The following is a 27,934-nucleotide window of genomic DNA, read 5'->3' on the forward strand; positions in this document are numbered from 1 at the left end:
CTTGGTCGAGTTTTGGACCATTATGTGTACTTTTGTTTATGGATGCTCGCCTTATATATTACTGATATGTGAAAACGATAAAAGGAAGCGATAGTAGAAGAACAGCACATATTTGAAAAACGTTGCCACTTTTATTTAAAAAGAAGGAAACGTTTACTCTTATTCTGAAAGTGTGCTCTATTTTCTTCCGGGGGACCGTATCTTAGGGTTCGGATACTTTAGTTGTGGTTTCTAGTGAAGCGTCATGCGCTAACAGCTTAATCTTTCGTGTTTTGGACGGTAGTTACGAAACAACTCCAGAAATATAGCCGTTGAACGTCAGCTTGGTACAAAAGTTCTATTCTTTATATATTATTAACTACACATGCATTAATGCCATTTGTCATGTTTTGTGCTGTGATAGCCACATTTTCGTTATTAGCTATCGGAGACTGATTTGATAGTACCTTTGCCACTGGTCCTTTTTTTTTGTCTGTGTTAGTATTATAGCTGTAATGTTAAAGGCTAAAGAGGTTTAACGTGCTGAGATAATGTTAGCTAATGCTAGCTGTAGCTTCATGTTACTATGTTTTTGACAGTGTGCATGCATCCTGTGTAAGCAACTGCCGTAAAGACTGATCATTCCCACCAGCTATCCACAGTTTTTACTCATGACGGACAGAAGCAGCAGCGTGGAGTGGGTTGAGACAACCGAGGAGGTGGTTGTAACTGAGGAGTGCATTCCCATTGAAAACAACCCCCCTGCAGGTACACTATAATGACATTACAAATAACGTTGACATCCAGTGCTGGGTTACAGGATCTTCTTAATGTCTGTACTGAATATGGTGTGCAATATGACATTGAGTACAATGCTGCTAAAAGTGCTGTTTTGATATGTAGAACCAAGCAGGATAAACAGCTAAATTTCCCTTTGTTTAAACTGGCACAAAAAACTCTTGAAGTTCATAAAAAGGTGAAATACCTCGGTCACTTTATTACTGAGCAAATGAATGATGATGATGATGACATATACAGACAACGATGTAAGCTCTATGTGCAGGCAAATACTATTGCACGCAAATTCAGCTTTTGTTCACTTCCAGTTAAAGTGGCTTTGTTTAAAGCGTATTGCACACCGCTATATACTGCCCCCTTGTGGTCATCCTACAAACAATGTAGCATGCAGAAGCTGCATGTTGCATATAATGATGCGATGAGAATCCTTTGCAGGATACCTAGAAGTGGTAGTGCCAGTCAGATGTTTGTAGCTGTGGGTGTCTGGACTTTTAAAGCACTTTTAAGAAAGTTAATGTTCAGTTTTAGAGAACGACTGGATGGTTCGAGTAACAGTATAATTTTAGCACTTACAGATCCGACAGTGAGTGGTTCCCGTTACTCATCCAGTCTCAGAAAGCACTGGTTAAAGTGTTTGTGTATTTATTGATTTATTTTAAGTAATTGTGTTTTATGTATATTATGGTTTTATATTTTTACAAATGCTTTATATACTTATTTATATACATATATATATTTAATGGTATACCTTGTGTTGTGTGTGTGTGTGGGGGGGGGAGTTGTGTGTGTGTGTTTCTTGTCTTGTTTTTATGGACATGTAGTCTGCCAATAAAGATTGAATTGAAAAAATTGAATTGAATTCAGTGCTGTAATATAGCCTTTAAAATAGTTTCTTTGTTCCTCTTGTGATGCCAGTTTTAGAGCCAGCAGACACGCCAATACAGAAGTTACTGGACGCTGTGGGGCAGGGAGAAAACCCAGATGGTGACGATGGCTTTTGTAAGCAAACCCCATGTTTACTCTTTTGCTATTGCAGTTTAGGTACAACTAATATCCAGCCAGAAATATGTCACAAGCCTGTCCATCGCTGCCAAAAGAGACTGGCCGAGCATGTTACAGGGCATTTAACCAAATGGGGGTAGGGATTTATTTGAACCTGTATGTATACTTTTAACCCTTTGTGGATTAGAGAAAATCCAAAATAAACTTGTGCGCCCAATTCTTGTTTTTTAAAGATGTATGCTGTACAATCATTTCACCCTGGAAATCGAATAATTCAAAGAAATGTTAAAAGTCAAAAATTAACTTGACATTCAGGCCCGTGATAAGTGTGTCAAAACTTCTGACCACAACTCCAGGACCATTGCTAAGTAAATATAATACGCTTAAATGAAAGTCAAAGTGTTTTGCTATGGTCTTATTCAGTAGTCTTTAAACTTACACATTTCAGTTTTCTATCCCATTAACCCTACCTCTCTGTCTGGTTATATCTTCTTTAGATTTTAATAGGGACACACCTGTAGATCAGTACATGTCTTTCTGAGCCACACATTTTTGTCATTTGTAAACTAGAGCTGAACTGTAGAATGTGTTAGATGGATGACTTAGCAGTGGTCTTCCCCATGAGGACCTAACCTACACAAATATTTGCAGTGTATACACATTCATTCAAAGATTTACTAATATTTAATAATAATAATGACAATATTTGACTGATAATTTGTCACTGTGGTATGTCCAGTAAAAATTACCCCAGATGAGCTTTTTTCCGTTTTTTTTCCCTTGTTTTTACATTTTTATAGATTGCGAGGAGTGCCTGACTCTCTTCCAGGACCAGAGTGATCCTGACAACATTAATGGCCCATCTTTTATTCTCGATTTTCCAACAAACATGGGCGTCATGCAGAGGGCCCTCCTGACTCTGCCTTTTGGCCTGATGATAGGCAGATCTAGTATTCCCAGTGCAGGGATTGGGGTCCTAAATTATGGGCCTGCAGTGTCTCCTGGAATGCATTTTGGACCATTTGAGGGGGAAGTGACAACAAGGGAGATTGCCATGGCAAGTGACTTCTCATGGGAGGTGAGCTGGGATGTATTAAACCCAAACAATAAAACAAGTTTAAACCTCTTGATGCATATTTTGTTCTTTGTGTGTATTTTGTGACAATATTCCAATTTACTGCAGATTTACAAAGATAAGGATGACTATGACTACATTGATGCTGCCAAAGAATCATACTCAAACTGGATGAGGTATTGAATTCTTTTCTGTTGTTTCCTGTTGAATTACAAAATTAATTTTTAATTATATTCTATAAAATAAATCACAGTTTGTACAGCTTGTACATTATTAGAAAATGCTTTTTTTTCCCTCCCTCCTGACACAGGTATGTCAACCATGCCCGTCATAGAGATGAGGCAAATCTGTTGGCAGTCCAGTACAAAGGTAGCATCCTCTTTCACTGCTGTCGCACCATAAATACTGGAGATGAGCTCTTGGTGTGGCCCAGCAGCAAACTTCATGCCCACTTTAGTGATCCTTGGGCCCAGATGTGGTATTTGAAGTTGAATGCAACAGGTACCCTGACTTTGCTAGTCTCAATAGTCCATAAAAGTGATCGTTGTAAGAGCCATAGTCATGTAAAATTTTCCTGACTGTGTTATTTAAAAATTTGATTTATAGTTTGTTTGTTTTTTTGTTGATGTTTTCGCCTTTTTCTCCTAAAATGCAGAGAGTACTGTATCCGGTACAACTCAGATCTTCCTGTGCGCCCACTGTCAGTTGTCTTTCACCACCAAAGCCTTCCTCCAGCGACACACAGAATACTTTCACACGCAGCCTGAAAGTGCTGAAGTAGCTGATGGAGAAAATAATGCCTCCAGTGCTGCAGGATCACTGGTGGTACTGTCTGTTGATCCTCTTGAATCTAAAACATGTGACGATTGCGGAAAGACATTCAAGCAAATACCTCATCTTAGGAGGCACAAGCTTTGTGTTCACTCCAACAAACGCCCCTATTGCTGCCCATGTTGCAGGCGAAGCTTTAGCCAGGCATCTGGCTTAATCAGACATCAGTTAGTTCATAGGAAGCAGGCTGTAGGAAAAGCTTCCAATCAGAAGCAAGTCCTCAGCAACAAAGAGAGTGTAACGCCAGAGTCAGAACTTTTAAAGGCAGGAGATTCAGTTGTATCTGAAAAAATGAATGAAAATGAGAACCAACAAGAAGCTATGGATACAACTGAGGCTCCTGAGTCTTGTGCAGGTGAGTCAGAAACACTCCAGTCAAACTGTTTAGATTGTGGTAAGAGTTTCACAAAGGAATCATCCCTCAAAAAGCATAAGGTGACTGTCCATGAGAGGATACGTCCGTACGTCTGCGCTGTTTGTCAGAAATGCTTCGGTCAGTACAATGACCTGACCAGACACCTGCAGCGTCACCAGAAACAGAGTAAAACAAAAACAAATGAGGATCCAGAGGACTCCGACATATTGCCCTTCAGCTGTGGCGAATGTTCACTGGCGTTTTCCTCAGTGGATGACCTTCAGCAGCACATAAATGAACATCACTCTGATGAGAGCACAGCTGAAAATAACGAAGACGATGTAATGCCTGACGGTGAAAGCGTTGAATCGGTCCAGAATCCTCCCTCTCAGAGGCCTCAGAGATTTGGAGCTAGATTCAGAGTTTCTGCCATAACTAAGCTCATTGCGCCTAAACGAAGAGCTACCAGTCCTGCTCAGCCTGCGAGGAGCTCCGCTGAACCAGAGGCGGCTTCTGTCCGAAATGGGAAGTTAAAAAAATACAAATGGTTCAGCTGTAATCGCTGTAAACAAACATATGGAAACCCAGATGACCTCAAAGCACATAAATGCACTTTGAGGCAGCACAGATGTGGCCAGTGTGGAGCAACCTTTAATAAGTCTGGTTTCCTGAAAAGGCACGAGCAGATGGTACATGTAGAGGCCAAATCTTACAGCTGCGATCGCTGCGGTAAGGTCTTCACTACACCTAGTAACCTTAAACAGCATCAGAAGAGTAACGCTTGTATGAAGTATCACTGCACGTCTGAGCTCTTCCCATGCTCCTTCTGTCAGTTCTCTTTCACCATGAAGAGCTATCTTATTAAACACATTAAAAGGCACCATCCCGTCGAGTATCTTTCACACTGCGAGTCGGACAGCCTAACGGATCAGCTGGAGGAACAAGAGGGGGAAAAAGAATATACGTGTCCTCACTGTGGCATGAACTGTATGACTGCCAAAGCTTTCAAATCTCACACATGCTTCAGGCAAGTGAAGGTTTTGTACTTGTGTAACGACTGCGGAAAGGGCTTCACAAACCACTACGGTCTGAAACAGCACCAGCGCATCCACACGGGCGAGAAGCCGTACAGCTGCCCTCACTGCAGCAAAAGCTTCTCGTACGTCGGTCAGCTCAACGTACATCTCAGGACTCACACCGGGGAGAAGCCCTACCTGTGCACCCACTGCGGGGAGAGCTTTCGGCAGTCGGGAGATCTGAAGAGACACGAGAGAAAGCACACGGGGGTGAGACCGTACAGCTGCCCCGAATGCAGCAAAAGCTTCAGCCGACCGCAGAGTCTCAAAGCTCACCAGATGCTTCACTTGGGACAGAGAATGTTCAAATGCACTCAGTGCGGGAAGAGCTTTTCCCGAAACTATCATCTCAGGAGGCACCATCAGAAGATGCACATTTAGTCTAATCGCATTTTTTTTGAAGACTTTAAATTAAAATGAAATACAGGAGCTTAAATGTGAACTAAATTGCACTTTCCCGCTTGTGTACTTGATGACTTATTGAATGTCCTGTACATAACATTCTTTTATTTTTCTTGTAAAGCATTTAGTTATTTTTTTTTTTTTAGTTAAAAAAGGAAAAACACCAACAAATACTTGTCTTTGAGTGTCAAACTGCACTAAAAAATAAACAACCAACGTAACCATCACTGTTGACCATTTATTCCACAAAACATACAATGCAAAGCATGTGCACTGTACAAGCCTTAATATTATGAAAATACTCATAACCATGCCTGTTTTTTTTCTTCAATTAAGTAGTCTTAAATTTGTTTTTGTAGTCAGATCTACTACTTTTTTTGTCTTTTCTTGTTTTTTTTACATGACACAGTATAACTTTGTTTATTGGACATTAATTTTTGCATTGCTTTTGTCACTATTTGTCCTTTGTTAGCTCATATTTCCAACTTGACTATATTATAAATATTAAGTAAAATTAAAATATTTCAGTCTGACCTGAACTATACAAACATACTGGTATGACAGTTGACACAAGTAAAACTCAGTTTCATTTAAACTGTGCGTAAACTGAAACAGGTAGAAACCTGGCAGTGTTTTCCATGTGCTACACACAGCGGTGTCAAGTGCAGCTGCTGGTTAGAGAGGAGCTCCTTAAATCTAAAACTTTGCTGCTGGTAACGGCTTCTTTAACTTCCCAGTCCAGTAATGTTTCTTACATCAGTAGTCCTAACTAATTCCAGTTCTACAAGTCCATGACAACATCCATTTGAAGGGGAGGGAAGAGATATCCATTGTTTGTGGCACAGCAGTTGTGGAGGCTTGTTTCCGTGGTCCATTTTTTTCCTTTTTTCTATTTTTTTTTTTCTTTTTGATAGAAGTGAGGGGTTGAAACCAGAGGATTAGTCGCTTGTTCGCGAGTCCTAATGTGTAAAAAATACACAAACACGTCTGAAAGGTAGGCAGCAGTTGGTTCTAAAGGTTATGTGACGAGACCCCTACGAAGGTTGGGATACTGTACAGTTTCAAAGACACGTCAGACTTGTTCCCGTTTATTACTCCAATCCAGTGAAGCACCATGTGTTGTCGTCTTCAGTGCGGTCTCCATCCAATTTACACATCTTTGCCACGCAAAATATACGACCCTCGACTCTCATTAGTTTATATTATGTTAAATGTTATGCACATTAAAATTTTTTACAAACCAAACTGATTGTTAAACCACACAGTATCACATCTGTACAAACTCAGAAAAAAATGTCACAAAACTAAGCGAAAGAAAGAAAGGATTTTTGTTTTGTTTTGGCAATTGAAAAGCAACAGCCTGGGCTTTCACAAGAATCACAAATTAAGGGAGAAAATACTGAATGAAAAAGGAATGAAAAAGGAACAGTACATCTACGGAGTCCGTTTGTGATGATAAAACTGCTCTTCTTCCCATAAATGCCAACAGAAAAACATGGTTAAAAGGGTTAAGTGGGTGAAATACAAAGCCTGAGGGCACATACAGTATGCGACCACAAATTAAGCTCAAGTTGGACACACGAGATACCCTGCAGTTCGTTGCAAGTACTTAAAACACTCCTTTGTCGGGTGAAGTTCTATATTTATTAGAAAAGGCTTTTATAATGGTTCAGATTTCAGCTCCTCCACTCGGCACTCCAGATCAGCCACCTAAAAGAGAAGAGAGGAAAATGCACTTAAAACAATGAAGCGCTGCTGGAATGTGACTCGTACTGTTTTTGTATTTTTTGGAGATGATGTGTTCTGCTGTGCATTTCTGCTTTCAGTTGGTCCATTGATCTCCACAGCAGATCATCTTCTTCCATAGCATCCTATCCTTAGCTTCCTGCTTTGTCACACCAACCCTCTGAATGTCCTCCTTCACTACATCCATGAACCTCCTCTATGGTCTTCTTTTTATCCTCCTGCTTGGCAGCTCCATGTTCAGCATGCTTTGTCAAGAGGCACACAGGAACAATATCTCTATGGCTTGCTGCTTCATTGTTACACCCATCTCCCTCTCATTTACACTCATGTATTCTGTTTTCTACTAACAAGCAGGGAAAAAATAGGAACTACAGATAAACTTTAGCAAAAGCTTCTTTCCATCAACGGTTTTAATCCTAAGCAAAATAACGACAGCATTAAAAGCTAAATGACAGCACTATAAAAGGTACAAAGACTCCTCCCTTAATAGTAGAAAACAGTTTTTTTACAGCCATTTTTACAAGCAAATATCAACATTTCAATATTGGAAAATCAGAAGGAGGTCTTGCTTATGAATGAATCTAGTGCAAGTTTTAAATTGCTGGAGGGAGGCAGGAGGATAAACTAGACCGAAGAGAAGCTCTGTATGGGATGTTGGGTTTTTAATGCAATAAAATCAACCTTAACCTCTAAATCAGCAACAAGGTTTTCCGTTGCATTATACTTCTGCTTCAAACCTTTTTGAAATCCTACACCGTAACCTGACATGCACTTTCCTAGTAATGCAACCACACAGCAGCTCAATGATAACATACATAAACTCTTTCAACTTCATCACACTTTCTCCAAGTTCCCCAAGACATTTTTGTGGTTTCAAGATTTTCTTGAAACCACAAGCAATTCTGATTAATAGAAGTTTCAAGATCAGATTTGGTCTGGATCAAGCAAAGTGGTGTTTACTCTTGAACACTTTACAAAATGCTCTGCAAACCTACCAGCACACAGTTGTTGTGTGAATATTAAATTAATTGCTAGATGTAAAGATTAAATGTGCACACACTGCCTTGAGGCACCTCGTATACCTGTTCTTGGAGTTGCCCTGACTCCTCTTTCAGAAGGTTGGCCTCAGCCCCAACTTGTGCACAGCGCTGGGTCTCCTTCTTCAGATACTCAATCTCCCTGTTAAAGGAAGAGGATAACAGCATTGGCACTCTGATCTCACAACTCTCTCGGGCTTTTGTACATGTAGTTAAACGGTCTTACTTTTGTTGATACTCCTTGATCAGACGTTTGGCTTTGCTGTATTTGCGCTCCAGGGCCTGATACTGGGCCTGCGTCTCCTTCAGGTGCTCATCCACTGCCTGGCACAGGCTCTGAGCCTCCATCCAATAGCCCTCCAGCTTCTCCATTCGCTCCTTGTTCTCCTGCAGGGTTTGCTCCAGCTGGGCCTTGTCCATACGCCAGCGCTGCTTCTCCTGCTCTGCGTGGTGCAGCTGGAAGAAAGCGTGATTCATTCATTTCAATCACATGATGATGTAAACGGACACACTCCTCTGACTCTAAAGATAAGAAATGCTCTTTTGCTTATTCTTAATAGAACCATTACATAAAATATCATGATAATATTCACTTTAAATTACCTTTCTTTTCAGTTGCTGGATCTCAGCCTGGGTGACAGCGTGTTTTATTTGGAGCTATAAAAAAAATCCCAGTGTTACTATTCTAAACACATCTCTAAATATAAGGTGCATTAGTGAAAAAAGTTTTGATTAAAGAAGAAATGTTGTAATTACGACATTCATGGCTCACCTCTTTGTATTTATGGGCCAGCTTCTCAGGGTCTGTCTCCAGAGGCGACATGTCCTCGTTCTCCGCCAAGTCAAACACCTCGATCGCAGTGGGATACGGTGGACTAGCTTCTTCATCATCATCCTCTTCCTCATCTGTGCCGTATTCCCCACCCTGCAGGGATATGGTCAAGGTTAGGACCCCGTTCATAGGCAAAAATCAAGAAAAGAAAAAAAAAAAAGGAGAGCTTATGACTTATATTTTATATATATAGATGAAAGTGCATGTATAGCTGGAGAGTGAGTGAGATTAAAGTTTGTTGTCCTTCTCCTTTGCAGGTAAACAAACTCTTTCAAGTGATACGATTTACACAGAGAAAACAAAATTTGAATCTGTCAATGTTTCCAATGCTAAAATATAGTTTTTGCACATATTGGTTTCCAGGAGGGTTTTCAATTTATGCAATTCCTGGAGAAAACCAAATATATTTCTTTAAATTTGTTTAATTAATTTTTGGACATAATGCTAAAGGAAACAAGAAGGTAGAGTGTTGATGAGTGTCTTGATGGTGTCGTCCTCTTGTGCTGTGACGCCAAATAGACACTAGATGGTGCACAACTCAAGCAGGCGCCTGTACTTTTCATTACGCAACTCCACACCTAATCTTCTTACTGTCCATGAATGGAGGAACTTCCTCTCTGTTATTCTAATGAAACCATAGACAGTTCCTGAGCCTGTTCCGTGTATGTGAATGAAAAGCGAAACAATCTGAGGCATCATTGACAAACTAAAGGGCACAAAAAAGTCCCTCTGCTTAGTCACAACCCTGAGCGGAGCATATTTTCTGATCATGTTTATAATACACTGGATATCACAGTGTGGCTTTTTCTTTTTCACTGTTCATAAAAATAATCACATATTTTTTAATCCTACAGGGAAACCAATATCCTAGAGGGCTAAGTGAGGATTTTAAGGTAGCACTTTGTGCTTAACTGTGAGGCTGTTTACTGATGTCTTTGCTCTGTTAGCTCAGCTTGTGTGGGACTGTGCGTCATCTGCAGTGGTTAAATAATATCTTATGTCCCATTTTTTTGTATTTGTGCAGAGGGGAGGGGTGAAGCTGGATTAGTAAGCACTTCACCCTCACTTCTCTACTGTGCATGTGCAGATGTTGCTCCATCACCAGTTAAAGAATGATAAACCAGGCGCAAGCAAAGTTTTTATGCTTTGATCCCTACAGTGATGGGATGTGGTAGCTTTGTTACGCTGTGGGGGGGAGACAGTTTCCTGGCATGGTTTTGGTTCACTTGGCCACTTAAGAGGAAGGAATCCCTACAAATCAATTCAAAGTTGTTCTGAGTGATCGCCTTTATCCGGTGATATAACACTACTACCCTGATGGGCATGCTCGCTTACAAAGTCCACCACCTAGAGCGCAGGAAGGATCACTGAATGGACTGATGAGTATAAAAAGGATGTGAATCATATGCTTTCACCTGATTTTAACTAAGAGGGGATTGGGGAATCATGTGTTAGATAACAGTCTTCACCACCATCATGAAAACATCAACTGAGGGATTATCTGTGGGAAGAAATGTGCCCCCTTCCTCACAGACTTACAGAGATGATAATCAACGTGTTTTGTCTTTAGACGCTTCATTAGTAACCTCAGTAATCTTATTGCCCTCTAACCTCTTGTTCATCCATGTACTGGTTGTAGCGCTGCTCCATCATTTCCCTCTGCCAGCGCTCTTGCTCCAAGGTCTGCTGGATGAGCTGGGCCACTTCGCTCTGTTCACCCGGCTTCTCTCGTCCAATCACAAACCTGCATTTAGGCATATATTATTCCACCTCAGCCAGGAACAGAAAACTATGACAAAACCATATATATATGCTGTGATGCTGTATGTATATGCTAAATAATACATGTTGGCCTCTTCTTTGTTCTGAACACTGAGGAGCACAAACACCGGCTCTTTAGGCAGTGAATGTTTTCATTCTTCAGTTAGTATAGCATAATGTATTAATGTAGCTGGAATGCGCTGGCTCTCTGATAACAGAAAATGGCTTCCTGTTTACACTCTAACAAAGATCTTCTCTACATAGTTACCCTCTTGGGTGCACGAATCAAACCCTCAATTCGTCCTCTCTTTTAGCACATTGTACAGATCATTACAGACACTATATTTTCTCTTGATTGACGCTCACAAATGGTAAACTGGGTAAAGGACAGCGAATCATGACAAAGCCACAGATGGTTGTTAAGCCAGCCACTGTAGCCTTTCAATTTCTGCAGCACTGAGAGGTAATTAAATGCTCATAAACACACTTCCTGTCCCAATCTATTTGTCTGCGTGACGTTTGTTTTATGAATAGGTCGGAGCTCTATTGCCCTTCGCCATCACTGCAGCAGATCTATAATGTATGAGCTATCTATGGAGGTCTCTGATCTTCACAAGTCACACAACACTAGCAATTATCCCAACAGCGCAGACCACTAAACCCTGAATTATGAATGAGCATGGATGACAAAAGAAGCACACGGGAACAGTGAGCCATACCAAAAATCCAAAGCGCAAAGGCTACAAATAGACCCTTGGCATTTTGAAATTCTACTTTTGATACAAAGTGTTTTGGTTCCTGATAACTGTTTTCAGTGGCTCTGATGTGGAACCTTTGGACTTTATACCGAATGTCTCTAAAAGGAGCTTTTCAATACTAAAGGGTATAATCACGACCCTGGGAGACTGGCGATATAAATCTAAAGTCTGGTGAAGTGAATGGGCAGGATGTGGTAGAAGTAAGCTTTGTGTGAAAAAATGTGCTGTGGGTAAATATCAAAAGGAAATCATCTCCTTCAGGAAGAATGCTTAATGTCAGGGCAACTAGCAATGAAAACACATATCCTGGTCACTGCTAAGGCATTTAGAAAACCACAAAATAGTAGCTACAAAAATACAAGACCATTTAACAAAGACCACAAATTAAAGTAGTTTAATGTACTTTAAATCTATATTACTTTAAAAGTATGGAAGTACTTTAAATACTAACATTAGAAAGTCAATTTACTGACAACAGTCTGATGTTCAGGAGCTTTCAGTGCGTTACATTTGCAGTTGGAATATCTGAGTTCCTAGTCAGAATTTTCACACTTCCAACTTGGAAATTCAAGAACGCCGACCTAATGATTCAAGGTGGTGGTAATGCACGTAAACCGCAGTAAAACTGTACTACTGCTGATATGTATTTGTGACTCATTAAATAACCCAGTACTCTGTGAATATTCCTCATCTGTGGTTTTAAGGGGCAAAAAAAACATGCAATGCACTGTTTTGACAGTGATGCATGAATGGATCTATCTTGCTAGGGAGCAACTTTATTACCAGAATGCATTCAACTCAGTACCAAGTATGTGTCTCCAACTTCCAGGTCAAGTACATTGCAAATGAGTCAAAAAAAGCCAATAAGGAAATACCCTGCCCCTGCTTTCTTTATAATGGCCAGTAGGGGGCAACTCCATTAGCTGCCACTAGAAAAAGATAGCACATTGCACTTCCTTTTATGACCTCAATATAACATTTCTGGTACATATATGCTGCAGTTCTAAGTTGTATTCAATAAAGTATGCTGTCCTATTTTGTAAATGATGGTCCCATTTGTACTAGAATAGACAATAAACCAGAGTAGGCTGATGCAAAAAGTTGTGCATCATAGTTTGACTGCACCAGTTTGTTTTTTTTTACTTAAAATGGTGCTAAAAGGGAAGATTCAGGGGACACCCGAAGACACTATAATGGATCCTTTTGTGAAAGTCTTAACAAAATCCATAAAATTGTCGAGATATATCAGTAAAACTGAAATTGATAGCAAACTAGCATTTCTACTTCAACTTCTACTTGTCTACAAAAAAGAAAAAAGGTTTGTTTTGTGATGTAAAAGTGATTCAAAGCAAATTGGTTAGTCAGAGAGACTTACTTAACGGTTCCTGAGGTGTTCCTGAGTACAGAGGCGGCAAAGCTTTGGGTGACTCCCACCAAACTGGTCCCATCCACCTCCACAATCAGATCGTTCACCTGGATCCTGAAGCAGACAGTTTAAAGGCTTAGAATTTAGAGGAACAATAAGGAATCCACTCCTGGAACTAACACTACAACTACTAAGATAACCTCAAGGTGACATTTGATTTACAAAATAAAGGCCTGTTCAACTTCCCTTAATTTCTGACCTGCGATGTTTCAGTTCTGCAGTACATTTTTTTAATCATATCAGGAATATTTAAAGTACGAAGAAACATACCTGCCATCCCTGTGTGCTGCTCCTCCTTCTGTGACAGTCTTCACAAAGATGCCCAGTTTCTCCAGGCCCATGTCAGCCCCTGCACCCATCCCAATAATACTGATGCCCAGGCCGTCACCGTCTGAAAGAAATCAGGCTTGCTGTTACCAAACTGGTATTGTAATCTGTCTGTAACAGACTTGTTGTTGAAGAGGCAACCTTTGGGACTGAAAATGCAGCCAACACAAAAGTAACAGAACCTGCAGTTGTCTGAATGGCCACAAGATAGCTAACATTAGCTAACAACATAACATTCCACCTCTCTTCACTTCTGACTTCAGAACGACGGGATAGCAACAGTCACAATGCTCAAATCGATCTTTTAAAACAGGAATTCATGACCCAGCGCTTGAAGTCAGTGTGGCTATGTCCATGTTTTAATGTACAGTCTATGAATGTGTTATTATGGCATAGCAAAAAGAAATATAGCTGCTTTCAGTGGTTGTAGAAGAGGCTAAATTTTAATAATTCTTCAGCTGTGCGCTAATAAATTAGTTAGTGAACCTTTGTTTGCTATCCTCTATAATTTAAACCCACTCAAAGGTGCACTGTAGTTTTTTATTAATTATATTCGCTTAATTTTAAGTAAAGTTTAAATTAAGTTTAACACAACTCGTGTCCTCAAGGCTATACATTTGCTTCCCCCAACATTTGCGCCAGCTTTAATCATATAGAAACCATGTATGGTTACCAGCAAAGTTTACCAGCACGCTCCACAGGGTACCTTAAAATGACTTGCTTACCATAATATATAATAAACCAATATTGTAAAAAATAAATATCAGCTTAAAGTGTTGGATTATAAGTCAGAAAAAAGCGAACACATATTACAGGTGCCTTCTGTTCAAACCTTCTGTTTGTGCAAAGTGAGGGGATAGGAAACCAGAATGGCTCGTTTGAGACTGAGGATTGACTGAGGGGATGCACCAAGGGCTAATATGAGATAGATAATGGTAACGATGAGTCACGCAAATGCACTCTAATAGAGTTCAAGAGTAGAAATATGTAACTGAAAGTCAGAATGAATGCAGGAACAACAAGGAAGGTACACTAAAAACTGTAACTGTAGTTTCTTGATATGTGAGAGGTTAAAAAGATTAGTTGTTGTTTGTTTGTTTGTGTTACCACATAGTTGGGATTTAAGATTTCTAAAGAAAGCCCAATCTATGTCACGATGACGCATCATAAGCTTTTTCGTCTGTTGAATTTGGGGATTTTCAACCTGACATCAGCATTCTGTGCAAACTACAACTGAGTTTTAGTGCATAAGTTTCTTTGTACCTTGAGGACAAAAAAAAAAAAAAGCTCTGACCTTCATGTGATCTTGAAAAAATAAAACATTAGTTTTGTTGACGTCTGTGACGTCAAAGTTAGATGATAATCAATATAACACCTAGATTCCTCCCAGAGGCGTTATGTGCTGATTTAGCGTATTCTTTTTTTCAAGCACTGTTTCTTTTTTATTTCAGCTTCTATTCTATCATGATCTAATTAATGTAGAGCGTGCACACCGCAACACCTATAAAGAACACTGCTACATATGGTAACCCACGTAATCTGCCCTATACACAAGTCTTCTACACACATAGAAATGCACTATGATGTTACATGGATACTGCAAATCTGTAAGTCATTGGGGAGAGCAGAAGGCAGCTGGTGAACCCTGCAGGTCTTTTAAAGCAGGACTTTTTTTAATTGCTTCGGAGATGGGAGCCAAATGGGAGCTTGATCATTCAAATACAGAACCTTACATTTGTGGGTTTTTTGTATTCTCTTTCTTAGCAAGGTGCAAAGAAGCCTCAGGCAAGTCAAAGTACAGTAAATGCTTAGAATTATTTATATGCCCGAAGTAAAGTGCAGATTTTACAGAAAGAATTTGTATAAATACTCGACTGGTTAGAAAAAAAACAGGGTTTAGTTCTGATACCTTTCTCCAGCTCCACAGGGAATAGGTCCAGCCTCTCCACTCTTTTCTCCAGCTCATACTCAGCAGACGCTGCCATTGGATCCACATCTTCATTGCGTCTGTCATAGTCCTCGTTGGAATAGGTGGCAAACACCTGTAGGATGAGACAGGGACAAGATCAGACTGAGAATCACACTTACATCAAGTCTCTGCAAGGCGGAGCAGATTTTTGCTAGCATCTATTCCTGTTCAGAATTTGTTTGTTGTTGAAACGGGACATTTGTGAGTCACAGTTGTTTTGGGATTTTTTGTTTTGAAAAGAAAATGTTCAAAATTATGGCAAATTATTTGTTTTCTTGGCAAAAATTAGATCCACGCTTAGGCCTGTTCGATATAACGATATATATCGAATGACGATATAAAAACGTCTATCTTTCCTATTATGCTATCGTTTGTTTACAGCAATATTTTTTCATCGTTTTGATGGTCACTGTAGTAGCTATATAAATTTCTTAAAGTTCTATCTTCCTCTTATATTTAAAATAACCACACTATGGATGGACAAGTGCCAGTTTTTACGTGTTGTCGTTAGCAACAAAACTGCAATCCGCTTGTTTGTTTTCCACGTAAGCCTTTCACAATAAAGCTCAAGATCCTGTTGAGACTTTTCAAAATAAACTGAATCACGGGAAAGAGTATGCAGAGAGTTTACGGATGAGAAGCAAAAAAGAGCCGTCAGGTGCTAAAAATAAACATTAGGCTCAAACTTTGAAAGAACTTATGTCTAAAAATGTATAGTTTCATGCATGGTTAAAACACAGGTAAAGGACGCCCAACTGGAAAAACTTCACGCAAGTCGAGATGCCTGAGATTCACAGAATTTACAGAAAATATTACATTTTTGTGATTTATATCCTTGTCAGGACGATAAATGTCTTATATCGGGATATGAGATTTTGGTTTTATCGCACAGCCATATCCACGCTTCACGCCACTGTCATTGTTGCCTAATAAACCTCCTTATAACTGGCCTCTGTGATATAGAGAGATAGATAGATATCCTTTCTTTCTAGACAAGTCTTTCTTTTCCTTGGAGCCATTGTGTCTTATCACTCTTCCTGCACATACTCCAAATATAGTAACTGCTGCTGTCACCAGAATCACTTCCTGTGCACCCTGAGGAGCAGTGATTCGTTTTGGGGTTTTTTTTTTTACTTTTTATTGCATTTGTGTATTAACAGGTAAAAGAGTGGGCAGATTGCAGAATGACGTGACTACAGATACTTAAATTCAAACTACTGAACGGTTCAGTTAATATCAGTTACACGTGCTTTGTGGAAGATGACTTACAGAGTCACAGAAAGGCAAGAGAGGAAGTACTGGAGGAAACAGGACCATTACTCACAGGAAACTGACTCTAATCTGAGTATTATTTTTTTTCTCCCCCACATTTCTTGCACCGGTGCTCAAATTCCTTTCTAACAGCTTTATGTTCCACCACCACCAGCTGACTACTATGCCACGTTCATAGCCACTTAAATCACCTTTCTTTCTCACTCTGATACTTATTTGGAGCTCTAAACCATGTCCACATGGCACTGAGCTAAAGTTAGACACACACACAGTGGTCAGTAAGCTTATATATAATATTTCTGTTTGATTTCTTTAGAAAATCCAGCTTAAGCTAACACAAGTTAAAATTAATATGATCTATTCAGAGAAATGACTCTTTCTAAATCACCTTCACTGATTTCCATCATTCCATTGAGGACAGCAATTTAATGGATTGAAAAAAGCTTAAGATCACTACTTAGAGGTTTTGGATGCGTAAGTAGCTGAGACAGACAAGATGGCTTCATGGTTCGATAATAACTGACCAACATTGTTAATGCGGACATAATGCAATTCAAATGTATTGACATTTTCAACTGAGACAGCCACAGCATTTAGTCCGAGCTGTATTGTTTCACAGCAGTCATCTGTATCAAACAGACTAATGAGAAAATAAATAAATAAAAATCAATCACAACCACTGAAGTTGCTCTTATGAAGACAGGGGCCTCTGTTTTCAGGGCTCAACTTCCCACATTCACTCTGGTCTAACAGCATGACAGTTTACATAACCACCCCCAGCATGCTAATGGAGGCCTTCTGCAGCTGCTGCTCACAGGCCTCACATAGACACAAACACACACACACAGGGAGAAAGAGAGAGCCCAATCTTTAAAAGCCTCACTTTCAGTCTTCCAGGGTGATTATGTATGCACCACCTTGCATGCTCCGCTGGCTACACTAATTCAGTGCTGGACCTTCTCCTTTTACACATTCTTTGATTTATTTTATCAACTTTTCTCTCCACAATCTTTGTTCCCTCTTCTGCAACACTTTCACACTGTTTCCTCAAGCCTTGGTTTGCTTTATTCAATGCAACTCTTGCATGTCGCCGGCCTGTTTAGCTTGTCCATCTGTGTTACAGAAGTAGCATCTCGTAGCTTCCGTGCTGCTCTTCAGTCCTACAGTATGGGGCCCCGTCTCCGTGGCAACCCCACAGTAAAGAGCCTGTCAGTTTTCTGACAGCTCCTTTGAAATGTAACCAGCCCCTCCTCTCTTAAATTTATTCAGTATCATTGTATTCTCTTACATCATTGAGCACTGTACAAGCTTCTGCTCCTACTTTTGGGCTGTCCTTACCCATAACAATAGAGTTTAAAATGTAATCGCCTTGAGTTAAATCTCTCCCCATCACTGTCAGATCACGCAAGCAATGACATGGATGATTTTTTCTTTTGATTTTTTTTTTTTTTTTTTTTGGGGGGGGGGCTAATTATGGCATAAAAATTACAATTTGCTTTAGAGTTCAGTTAGTGTCAATTATTCTATTAGTTTCTCAGGGAAGAATTAGTTCAGTACAAATACTGTCTATAAAAGATGGATACAGTAATTGTGATTTTTGTTTTGTTTTGTTTTTTTGTTTTTTAAGGTGGAAGTGACAATATTTGTTGTGAGGGACTTGTTTTGGTACCAGGCTGTAAAGATGTTACTTTTATAGCTGAAACTAGCCATTTTAACATTGCACTTTATTGGGATTGACTCAGTTTTACAGTGAGCCTGAACCGGCCATCTTATGATTACTCAGTTCCACAGTAGTTGCATTTTTCATGGAGGTTGCCACTTGTTTTAGTATTTTTGGAAAAACATTGTGACATCTGGGTACTGAATATAAAGTTATGACCAGCAGCAGGTTTGCTTACTTGAACACAAAAACTAGAAACCACAATTATGGCCCCATAATAAAGTAGTAACACATGAATATTTTTAAAAACTGCTTCTTGAGCAGCTGCAGACGGTACCCCAGATAGTTTTTTCTTTCTCTTTTCTACCATTTACATTTATGCTAAGCTAACCAACTCTTGGCTGTGGCTTCATACTGACCCTGCAGGCATGAACGGTATCAATCTACCAATCTTCTCATGTAACACTCAGAAAAGAAAAGAAAAAAAAGCAAATAAGCATAGTTCCCATTGTCCTGGGCTTTTCATTTAACTGACCACAAAACCTATAAATATCCATAAATGCTCATTATTTAGTGGGTCCAACTTCCAAAGTAGACAAATTGCTGTATTTTACACTATTTTGTAAATAAAACACTCAATCAAAAAAGGAATGGAGTAAAGACTAATTAGGTTCAGCAGTTCTAAAACCATTAGATACACTGCTGTTACACTTTACTCTGTGAATCCCATCAGATTTAAACTCACAATAGTTAGCATGGGAGAAGAACTTAAGTCAGATGACTTCTGATTTAGGTTACCTTTGTATTTCGACGGATTAACAGAATGTGGATTAAGCGGCCAAAAAAATACACTATTTGCAAGTAACAGAGTGTAAAACAACAACAGAGACCTCTGAGCACCAGTGTGACACTTTCACGTGGCACTGCATCACCCCTTGAGTTTAAAGATCAATAGGTCACAGCTGATGGTCTGTGAAGCCCTCAATTTACACCCATGATACTGCAAAACATCAAAGACAGAAGACTGAGCGACTCTATTTTACTGCAATTGTAATAAATGATCACCACTGTAGTTGTGCTGTGCGTTGCAGCTATTGGAGAAACTGGCCATGCTATAAGTCAAGCTACAGTATCATCCTTGACTGACAGAATTACCTCTCGCTTCCAGCAGGAAGTCTATCTCCCTCCTTACAGACAGACTAATTGAGATTCTCCACGATACAACCTCTGACCTCGCTTTACCTAAGCACGCAGAGTTGTAGATGAACTCTACGAACAGTGAGGTGGCTATCTTGGGAAGACAAACATTGGGATTAAAGGCAGTGTGGTGGGAGGGGGGTGTGGTAGAGAAGGACGCTGTTCCAGTTGTGGCAGATAGTAGGTCAGAGGAGCTAACAGATGGCCAGGAAACTCCCTTCCTCCCTCCCTCTGCTACCAGCCGCCTCGGATGTCCTACAAAAGCTCCATGGGCAGAAAACTACAGCCACTCACCAGCTTAGAGATTGTGTTTGTGTCTATACAGAGCACCTATTTGGGATTGTAAAGGGTATTAAAAAGCAGCCAGTAAGTGACGACAACCATTTTACAACGCTGTTGTCGTGACACCGAAATGGCAAAATGATACAGCTGCCACACCATGCCTCTGCTCTGCTCCAGTGTGGTTGCATCTTGATGCCCCTCTGGCTACAGTGTGATTGGATAACGCTGTTGTGTTAACTAGCAAGCCCGTAACCCACACCCCACCACCCCCACTGCCCACAGCAGCACGTCAACTGCTGTTTCTTTCCCTCTTGACTCCAAAAACTGTTCTAATTTTGGATGGAGCGAATAGGATGTGTGTAGGTGGTGCCACTGGTTTTTCCTAAAAGAGTGTTTCCACTCTCGTTGCATTCAGCAAAAAAAACAAAAAAAAAGCTTTCCAGCATTTTTTTGCTCATACTAGGCTTTGCATGTGCGACGTACAGTTTTCTCAATTTCTAGCTAAATGCAAAAGTTCATTACCATGCACTGATATATGAATGCCTCAATTTTCCCTGTATACGAATATGTGCGCAGTAATTAATCCATGCTTAATAAAGCTGTCAAAATTAAGCGTATGTTACACTTTTCCTCCTAAAGATTAATGACGCCACTATCTAAACTAACATAGGTTAAACAAGTGGCAGGTAATTGCTTCTAAATCCTACTAAAATTGGGGGTTAATCCACATGCCAGATGTGCACCATGCAGACAGAAAATAAGGATGTGGCTCTGGCAGCGATCACGTTTGACCAGTCTTCTCTTGCCAATAAAATGGATATGGTCAGCTCGTCATAGTAATGTTTGCATGGCACCAAAGCCCATCTATTTTGGCAGAACAATTTTTGGTCAGCAGTCATGTTTAGGCTTAGCGCTAACGCTGGAGAGAGGCACGGCAATATGAAAACAAGGTCAACACAGAGGGCTGAATGGCATTACACTATACAGAAGGATACAACAACTAAACTCTGTAACTATATATATTTTATTATGTTGTGTTTATGTTGGGTATATGTTTTATTATGTTACCATATCATACTGATTACATTTGTTATGACATTTTCTTTTGTATCCCTATGGCTCTTTTTTACATACAGACTTAGTTTGGGTTTTTTTCCCTTTTTGCTAAAGCATATAGTTTAGCCAGATCAGGTGACACTGAATCCTCCCTTAGTTATGCTGCGATAGGTGTAGGCTGCTGGGGGATTCCCATGATGCATTGAGTATTTGTTCTTCAGTCGCCTTTTTCACTCACTGTGTATTAATAGATCTCTCTGCATTTAATTATTACTTGTTATTAATCGCTGGCTCTCTTCCACAGCATGTCTTTTTTCCAGCCTTCCTTTTCTCACTTAACCAGTCAAGGAATTGTGAAAAAAAACCTCTTTTAAAAGCATATTAACTAGCAGCACCATTACTCAAGGAGGAAAACCGTTTCCATTCTTCCATTCTATATTTTCTGGTATTAATAAAAACATAAAATAACAATCATCCTAACTACAGGACCAGTAAAGCCTGAGAAAGACAAATATACATGTTCAGCCATCCATACAGCACGGTTGGCACCTCACATGTCACTGTAACCAACGCCTGTCATTTTTTGGACAAGATGATGGCAGGCGGGACAAGACAAAACAGTTTCAGACATCATGAGCGAGACGTTGCGTAATGTGGCTTGTCGCAGTAACCTGAACGAGTGGGCACATCACATAAATGCTTGCAGCCCACCACCAACCAGTGCAGGGCCGAGAAGTGGGGCAGTCTGACCTTGCTGATAATCTGTCTGGTCTTCCACTCCTCCTGGCTGTGAGTAATGCACTGTATGAAATACTGCAGGCCTGCTGAGTCAAAGTGATAGACAGTTTGAGGATACCTTAACATATGGTTACCTCTTCATGGGCAGTTCCCTTATTGGATGATCTCTGTGGTGCATTTAGGGTAGTCTGTATTTTGTGTTTTGTGGCAGACACTTTAAAGCAGCAACACCTCCTTCTATGTTTGTCAAAATTCAACACCCTCTGTTTATTACCTTATAAGTACAGTCATCGTTTGTGTTAATAACACAGTGTGAAAGAAAATCATAGGTGTTCTCTGAGCAGGCTGGTGAGACTGAGGAGCGTAGGCAGAGACCTAGAAGAAAGAGTCCAGGTTGGTGGTGCAGAAGGACAAAATGTTTAGGAGTAGGTGAGGTGAGGGGTAAGCAAGGTGGCAAATAAATCTGCTTATTCCTGGATTGGAGGAGACACAGCCCAAATCTAGTGGAGATTATCTCTCTCTTTTTTGAGGGGCAAAAAGCTCCCCCTGCACAGTGGGATAAATAATTAAAAATCACAACAAGCTAGGGGGCTAAGTGGTCAGGCTAAATACACCGAGTAATATAGAATTGAGTCAAAACAAACAAGCTAAAGAAATAAATAAGACATGAGAAGCAGCTTCCTGTGTTCGACAAAAGAGGCGGCCCTGAAAAGCGAGGCAGGTCTGTGATGATAACAATGCTGCTATTTTTACTAGCAGCAGCAGACTGGTGACAAAGAGCGAAAGGGAGAAAAGAAGGAGCAGGAGAAAGAGTGTGAGGAGGAGCAAACAAAGAATGCAGTGTGAACTCTACCCGAAGCAGATCTGCTATTTTTGCCACTTTGAGAGGACACGGACAGAAAGACAGACAGATGGAGGGGAACAATCAGTATGAATCGGAGACAGAGAAAGGCATGCATGCAGACGTCCAACCGCTGTCACCACAACAAGACTTAATTGTGACCAAAAGCTGCACTGTTGCTCAGACGAGAAATATGCGCTAAAAATGAGCACTTCCTGTTTGGCAGTGAAACTAAGTGACAGTGTGACTTAAGAGCTGGCTGTTATGCACTCGCATGACATTTGAGCTGCATAATAACGCCCCTCCCATTTGACCTCGCATCCCCCTTACTCTCATCCAACCCTGCATCAATCTCCATAACAAAGGCCACACTGATACAGTGTGAAAGGACTCAGTAGGAGGTTTTTTTTCTTCACTGACCGCTGCAGGGTCACAACGAAATTCTCCTCTTTATCAAAGTCGTGACTTACAGCTTTTATCACACCGTAGATAATGCCTCCTCCTGGTAACCACGCTTGATCTCATGAGGATAAAATAATGTTGAAAGTGTGTTTTCTTCTCTATTGCACTTGCATGACAGGCACAGCAAGCCCACAAATGACTTGTATGTGATTTATGGGACAAAGCTGATTTCTAGGCATTTGCTCAATATATTAGAGCTTAATAGTGACACATAATCACACATCACTATTGGTATAATTGCTGTTCGGGAGTAACTATGTAATTTAATGTCTCAATTAATGTTACTGTGATTGGTTACAATATGTAATGAAATTACAGTTACCAATCAAATTGTCCATTATTACTAAGGGTTATATTCTTTACACAAGAAGGCTTACTCCACATGTAGAATATATCATTATTCTTTACTGCTTTGCACTTTATTCTCAGTGCATTAATTCCTTCTTTTGACATATGTCCAGAAAATGCCAGTCAGCAAATCCAGTGCAATGCCATCTAGGATAACATAGCTAATAAAGCACTGTCTCTCCAGACAGGCTCCATTCCTCTCAAAGTTTGAGCATTGTTTTTGATTGGTTCTTCTTTTTGAATGTGCACTGTTTCAAATCAGCCAGTCTAATCAGTGTGTCTGACTCTGACCATTCCAAGGTGGGTGGATATGTCCTTGGAAAAGAATCTTTAGTGCTGGAAGATTAACAAACCAGATCAGGGCTCTAACATTATAAACGAAAGCTTGTTTTCTACCATTAAAATGTTAGGCCTAATTTCACCTCTAACAGAATAACTAGTAATTTGTAGACAATCAGATTTCACACTTGTGTCAGTTACCGTACATGAAAAGACGTTCTCCAAATTTTTGGAATGTGCATAAAACACTGCATTACACACAGAATTATGCTTCACTGAGTCTTTCTCACTGGATCACAGTGCATTGTGTGCATCCTTGAGGCCTGACAAACATCTGCAGAGCTGATTTTTTTTTTCAAGTATATTCCATAACTTGTGTTGTTTATATTCTTCAGTAATCTTCTCTTCCGTTATCTGACAGATTGCTACAGTTTTGGGTTCATTACCACGAACAACTGTTTCTCGATGAAATGGTTTGAAACCACTGGATATATTTAATAATGTCACTCGTATGAGCTTGTGAAGGTAGAAAGCAGGTGCAAAAACAAAGCTTCCAGAGCACCACTGGTGGCCTTTAATTGTACACTTTTTAATTTTATATTGTCAATATTTGTCATTATAATCCCAAAAGCTTATTTTCTCAGTTTGTTTTCTTTAGCTTATTTAGCTTAGAAATATCTGCATTGATCCAACACATATATGTGCAGTCCTTAGCAGTCTTTCATTAATTCCAATATTTGATGTATATGTTGTTAGTATCTATGTCAGGTTGGTTTTTAAACTATAATATTCAAATGTCAGGGTGCAGAAACTGGATGGTTCTGGACAATGTGCAGCGATAAGAGAAAATTTGGACTTGACAAGCTATGAAATGGTACAGGAGAGCCTTTCTGTGAGAAGTAATGTGTGTGACACAAAGTGTCAGGGCCCACTTTAGCTTGCAGAGTTGCTGTATGCCTTGGACCTCAAGGCAGAGCAAAGCAGCAACACTGAACTGGAGAGAGTCTGATGCTCCTCTCCGGATCATTACACCGCCCCCAGACAACGAGAGACACTTCAAATCAACTCGTCCTCCTCCTCCTTCTCGTCTGTCCTATTCTCTCATTGCACCGGTCCAAGAAGAGATTACAGTGCTCTTTTTTTCTCACTTCCTCTGTCTTTATCTCACACACAATCACAAATACAGCATCCGATGACCTTTCATTTTCCACAGTACAATATCCACTTCTCTAAAAATGGGGATAATTATCCAGGCCTGCCAGGTCTGTTTTACCCCCCCCCCCCCCAAAAAAAGGCAATTATTTACAAAAGCAGCTTCTGCTGCATTTCAGTTGAGGCACTTTTGGGGCCCGTGTCAGTTGCACAGTAGGAATGCAGGCCCATCCATTAGCAACTGGCTGCTGGGGAGGAGGGTGTTAGTAGTGTGCAAAGCCCTGTGTTGAAACAGGCTAAAATCAAAATGTCAGCACTGGTGTGACACTGGCAGAGGCTGAGCGAGTTCATTAAAAAAGCTGACAGCGGCACTGGCTATGACTGTAACACAGCAGATAAGCTTTAAGGTCAAGTTCAACAAGCCTCTAAAGACACAGGATGAAAAGAAAATCCCACACCACAACATAGTTACAATTCAGAAATCAGCACACAAGCCTGATTAATAAACAAGGTTCGGGGGTACAATGTGACAGCAAACACCTCCGTGTTCTAGCTACAGTTCTTTCTGTTAATTCAGGGTGTTTTTACACTTCACATTTCCTCACCTGGATGGACTCTGTGCTGAAGCGAATCTTTCTTGAAGGGGGTGGATCCTCTTCCACAGGCAGCCCTGAAATCTCCACACAGCTGGACTCTGGCTCATAGCGGTCATCGCCCTCGTCTTCCTCCTCATCCTTCTGGCTTCCTTCAAAGTCCTCCCCCACCGCACTGTAGGTACTGATATCCACAGAGTCCCGGCCCGACTGTTCTTCTCTGAGAGTCCTGTCTTCCTCCTCCTCTGTATTTTTGTCCCCATCCTGCCTGACCATGTCGGCACTTTTTGGAGAGCTTCGCTTCTCTGAGGCAGTTTCTCCATTCTGCACCGACATGTGGATGTCACCTTGCAGTATTGTGCTGCTGGGCTCGCTGGTCCCAGAGTGTTCCTCAGGTTTAACATCAACTTTGGCCTCGACACCTGCATCTGAAACGGTCTTTTCTCTCTGTTCATTCGGCTCTCCTACATTACTGTAAAGTTCAGTAGTTGGGGCACACTGGCCACCATTAACGCTTTCAGATGGAGGAGTCACCCTTCCTCTGGAGCCCCTTGGAGGTGTCTCCTGTCCCTTCTGAATGCTTATCTCATCCCCTTGGTTGCCTGATGCAAAGGCACTGACCCTCTTTGTGATTATCTTGGAATTCAACACGCCTACCTTGGTGCTGACCCCTCTGGAAGGGAGTGGTGGTGTAGAGGAGAGACGGTGGAGGTTGTTCCGGAGCTCGGCTGCCCGTTCAAACACAGCACTGAGCTGGCTGACTGTAGGGGACACTGCTTCACTAGTGTCCAGGCTGTCCAGGGACTCTGTGCTGCCATTAAAACGGGCCACCATATCCAACCTGCCATCCTGAAAGCTCGAGGCCTTATCTGCCTTCAATAACACCCTGGTTGTAGCCAGCTTCTCCTGCTGCAGTTTTTCCTGCTGCAGCTTCTCCTGCTGCAGTTTCTCCTGTTGCAGCTTCTCCTGCTGCAGTTTCTCCTGCTGCTGCTTCTCCTCAAAGATGCGGCGGGTCTCCTGTAGCTTGGAGTAGCTGGGCGAGGAGGCCCGCTGGTGCCCATTCTCCGGTTTTGTGTCGAACTTGCTGACGCGCTCGGACACGGTGGATCCGAGCTTCAGCAGCGCGCTGTGATCCACGTTCTCGTTCAGGCTACCGGCTCTGGGCAGGGAAAGGCGCACCGATTTGTCGGCGATCCTGGCGTTGTCCTCACCCTCTGCGTCGGCCGGGGATGTGGTCTGCATCTGCTGGAACATGTTCTTGATACGGTGCACATTAGAGCCGTACCTGCGCCCTCGGGGGCCCTCCTGCATGTCCCCATTTGCAGCATTGTCTTTAACGGGCTTCAGGGCCTGCATCCCCGCCTCGTACGCGTTCCTGTGCGGGGATGGGCTCCTGAGCGTGGAGCCAGAGCCGGTGCTCTTGGATGTGGATTCGGTCTTCATCATGGTCAGTCAAGCGTCGCAACTGATGCTCAACGACGGCATGTCTCCTTTCTCAACTCCCGGTGGCAAATCTGTATTATCCACCAGCAGCCGATCCCAGCGAGGTGGCGCCCAGACTAGACCGGCAGATGGAGAGAAACAAAAACAACAGATCGCATTAAAGGCCTGCCTGCATCCGCTGCAATTCTCGTCTAGTGCAGCGGAGAAAGTGAGCGCGATGCATCTGTCAATAGCTCGTTTGCAGTTACAACAATGCGAGCCTGACCTTCTCAGATAATTGCATTAGTTACTGAAAATGTTTGCACAGAAAAACAGAAGAGTAATGAGCCGCGGATTTACCGCAGCTGACGACAGATTGCTTACGTTTAATCCCTTTTTAGAGGCAGCATCATTTTGATCTCTTCATTCTGTGAGCTGCAGATTTCTGGTCCTCTGGTAGCGGCAGACTGCTGCTGCTGCATGGAGGGGGGAATGCATGGGTCATAGTGCCCGTCTGCTCCTAATTCTTTGACCATTAAACGAATACGATCTTCATTTACAATATTTGGCGGAGGTGCATTAATTGTAGCTACTATGTTACAGTGAGTGGTGTGGTTTTCATTCCCGCTACAAAAAAGCAGTCATTCCAAGGAAGAAGCGATACGCAATGCTACTCTAAGGAAGAGGAAGAAAAAAACATAACATATAATTTTAAAAAATATATTTTAAAAAAATTATGATTTCTTTTTAACCTAATGAGGCTGTGGTGGCACACTATACAAAAAAGACGGACGCCCCGAATGTTTTTTTTTCCGTATTTTTTAAACCCCTCCCCCTCCACTAAAAGGAAATCCCTAATAAAGCAGTCCAGAGGCAGCTTTTTACACTAAATAAATGTATCTGTAAAGTATAAAATATGGATACTTACCGTTTCGTTACGAAAAATAATAAAACTGAAGTCGCGGTCTTTTTCGTTCAACCAGCGATAGGACCCAGTGACACCTCACTTACGTCAAATCTCCTTGGCCAATAACACATCCGTTATTTGCAGGACACATTGCTGCTTCCTGCATTCTACATCTGCGCCGATAGATATTTTAAACGTTATTACCGAGCGTAGACAAAGCATTTCCTTTTTCTTTTTTTTCTTTTCTTTTTTTTTTTTTGAAGGCTTTGAACTTGCCCACGTAGTCTCGGTTTCAAAAGTCGTTTGGGGTTTGTTTTGTTTTATCTGCAAGGCCGACCCATTCATGCAGCT

The 27,934-nt window shown here is 41.1% G+C and overlaps 2 protein-coding genes across 3 annotated transcripts; one reads left to right on the forward strand and one right to left on the reverse strand.

Moving 5' to 3' along the window:
* Nucleotides 1-218: 218 nt before the first annotated feature.
* On the forward strand, nucleotides 219-5,540 carry LOC146627001 (histone-lysine N-methyltransferase PRDM9-like). Of its 2 annotated transcripts, XM_085360971.1 has the most exons (7): nucleotides 219-326; nucleotides 632-747; nucleotides 1,693-1,776; nucleotides 2,580-2,857; nucleotides 2,963-3,030; nucleotides 3,165-3,355; nucleotides 3,510-5,540. In XM_085360971.1, the coding sequence occupies exons 2-7, from the start codon at nucleotides 651-653 to the stop codon at nucleotides 5,495-5,497; spliced, it is 2,706 nt and encodes a 901-aa protein (XP_085217097.1). In that variant the 5' UTR covers nucleotides 219-326; nucleotides 632-650; the 3' UTR covers nucleotides 5,498-5,540. The 2 variants fall into 2 exon arrangements, with proteins under 2 accessions (XP_085217097.1, XP_085217098.1); XM_085360972.1 differs by lacking the exon at nucleotides 219-326 and having other exon boundaries at nucleotides 605-747.
* Nucleotides 5,541-7,110: 1,570 nt separating this feature from the next.
* On the reverse strand, nucleotides 7,111-27,109 carry LOC146627002 (neurabin-2-like). Its single transcript, XM_085360973.1, has 11 exons — nucleotides 27,061-27,109; nucleotides 25,267-26,813; nucleotides 15,315-15,447; nucleotides 13,349-13,469; nucleotides 13,028-13,132; nucleotides 10,745-10,877; nucleotides 9,074-9,226; nucleotides 8,905-8,958; nucleotides 8,528-8,757; nucleotides 8,347-8,443; nucleotides 7,111-7,228 (listed from the first exon to the last, which is right to left on the reverse strand). Exons 2-11 carry the CDS (start codon nucleotides 26,698-26,700, stop codon nucleotides 7,178-7,180), a joined length of 2,511 nt encoding a protein of 836 aa, XP_085217099.1. The 5' UTR covers nucleotides 26,701-26,813; nucleotides 27,061-27,109; the 3' UTR covers nucleotides 7,111-7,177.
* Nucleotides 27,110-27,934: the final 825 nt, after the last annotated feature.

The sequence above is a fragment of the Diplotaxodon limnothrissa genome, linkage group LG8 (assembly GCF_057381915.1).
Source record: "Diplotaxodon limnothrissa isolate DT_005_m linkage group LG8, D_limnothrissa_male_GT1.1, whole genome shotgun sequence".
Lineage (NCBI taxonomy): Eukaryota > Metazoa > Chordata > Actinopteri > Cichliformes > Cichlidae > Diplotaxodon > Diplotaxodon limnothrissa.

Excerpts from the sequence above, each read along its gene's own strand:
- LOC146627001 (XM_085360971.1), top strand. The coding sequence starts at position 651 with ATGACGGACAGAAGCAGCAGCGTGGAGTGGGTTGAGACAACCGAGGAG. Across the intron at positions 748-1,692 it reads TGAAAACAACCCCCCTGCAG|TTTTAGAGCCAGCAGACACG; the intron begins GTACACTATAAT and ends TTGTGATGCCAG. Across the intron at positions 2,858-2,962 it reads CAAGTGACTTCTCATGGGAG|ATTTACAAAGATAAGGATGA; the intron begins GTGAGCTGGGAT and ends AATTTACTGCAG.
- LOC146627002 (XM_085360973.1), bottom strand. The coding sequence starts at position 26,700 with ATGATGAAGACCGAATCCACATCCAAGAGCACCGGCTCTGGCTCCACG. Across the intron at positions 9,227-10,744 it reads AGTACATGGATGAACAAGAG|GGTGGGGAATACGGCACAGA; the intron begins GTTAGAGGGCAA and ends ATATCCCTGCAG. Across the intron at positions 8,959-9,073 it reads TGGCCCATAAATACAAAGAG|CTCCAAATAAAACACGCTGT; the intron begins GTGAGCCATGAA and ends TTTTTTTTATAG.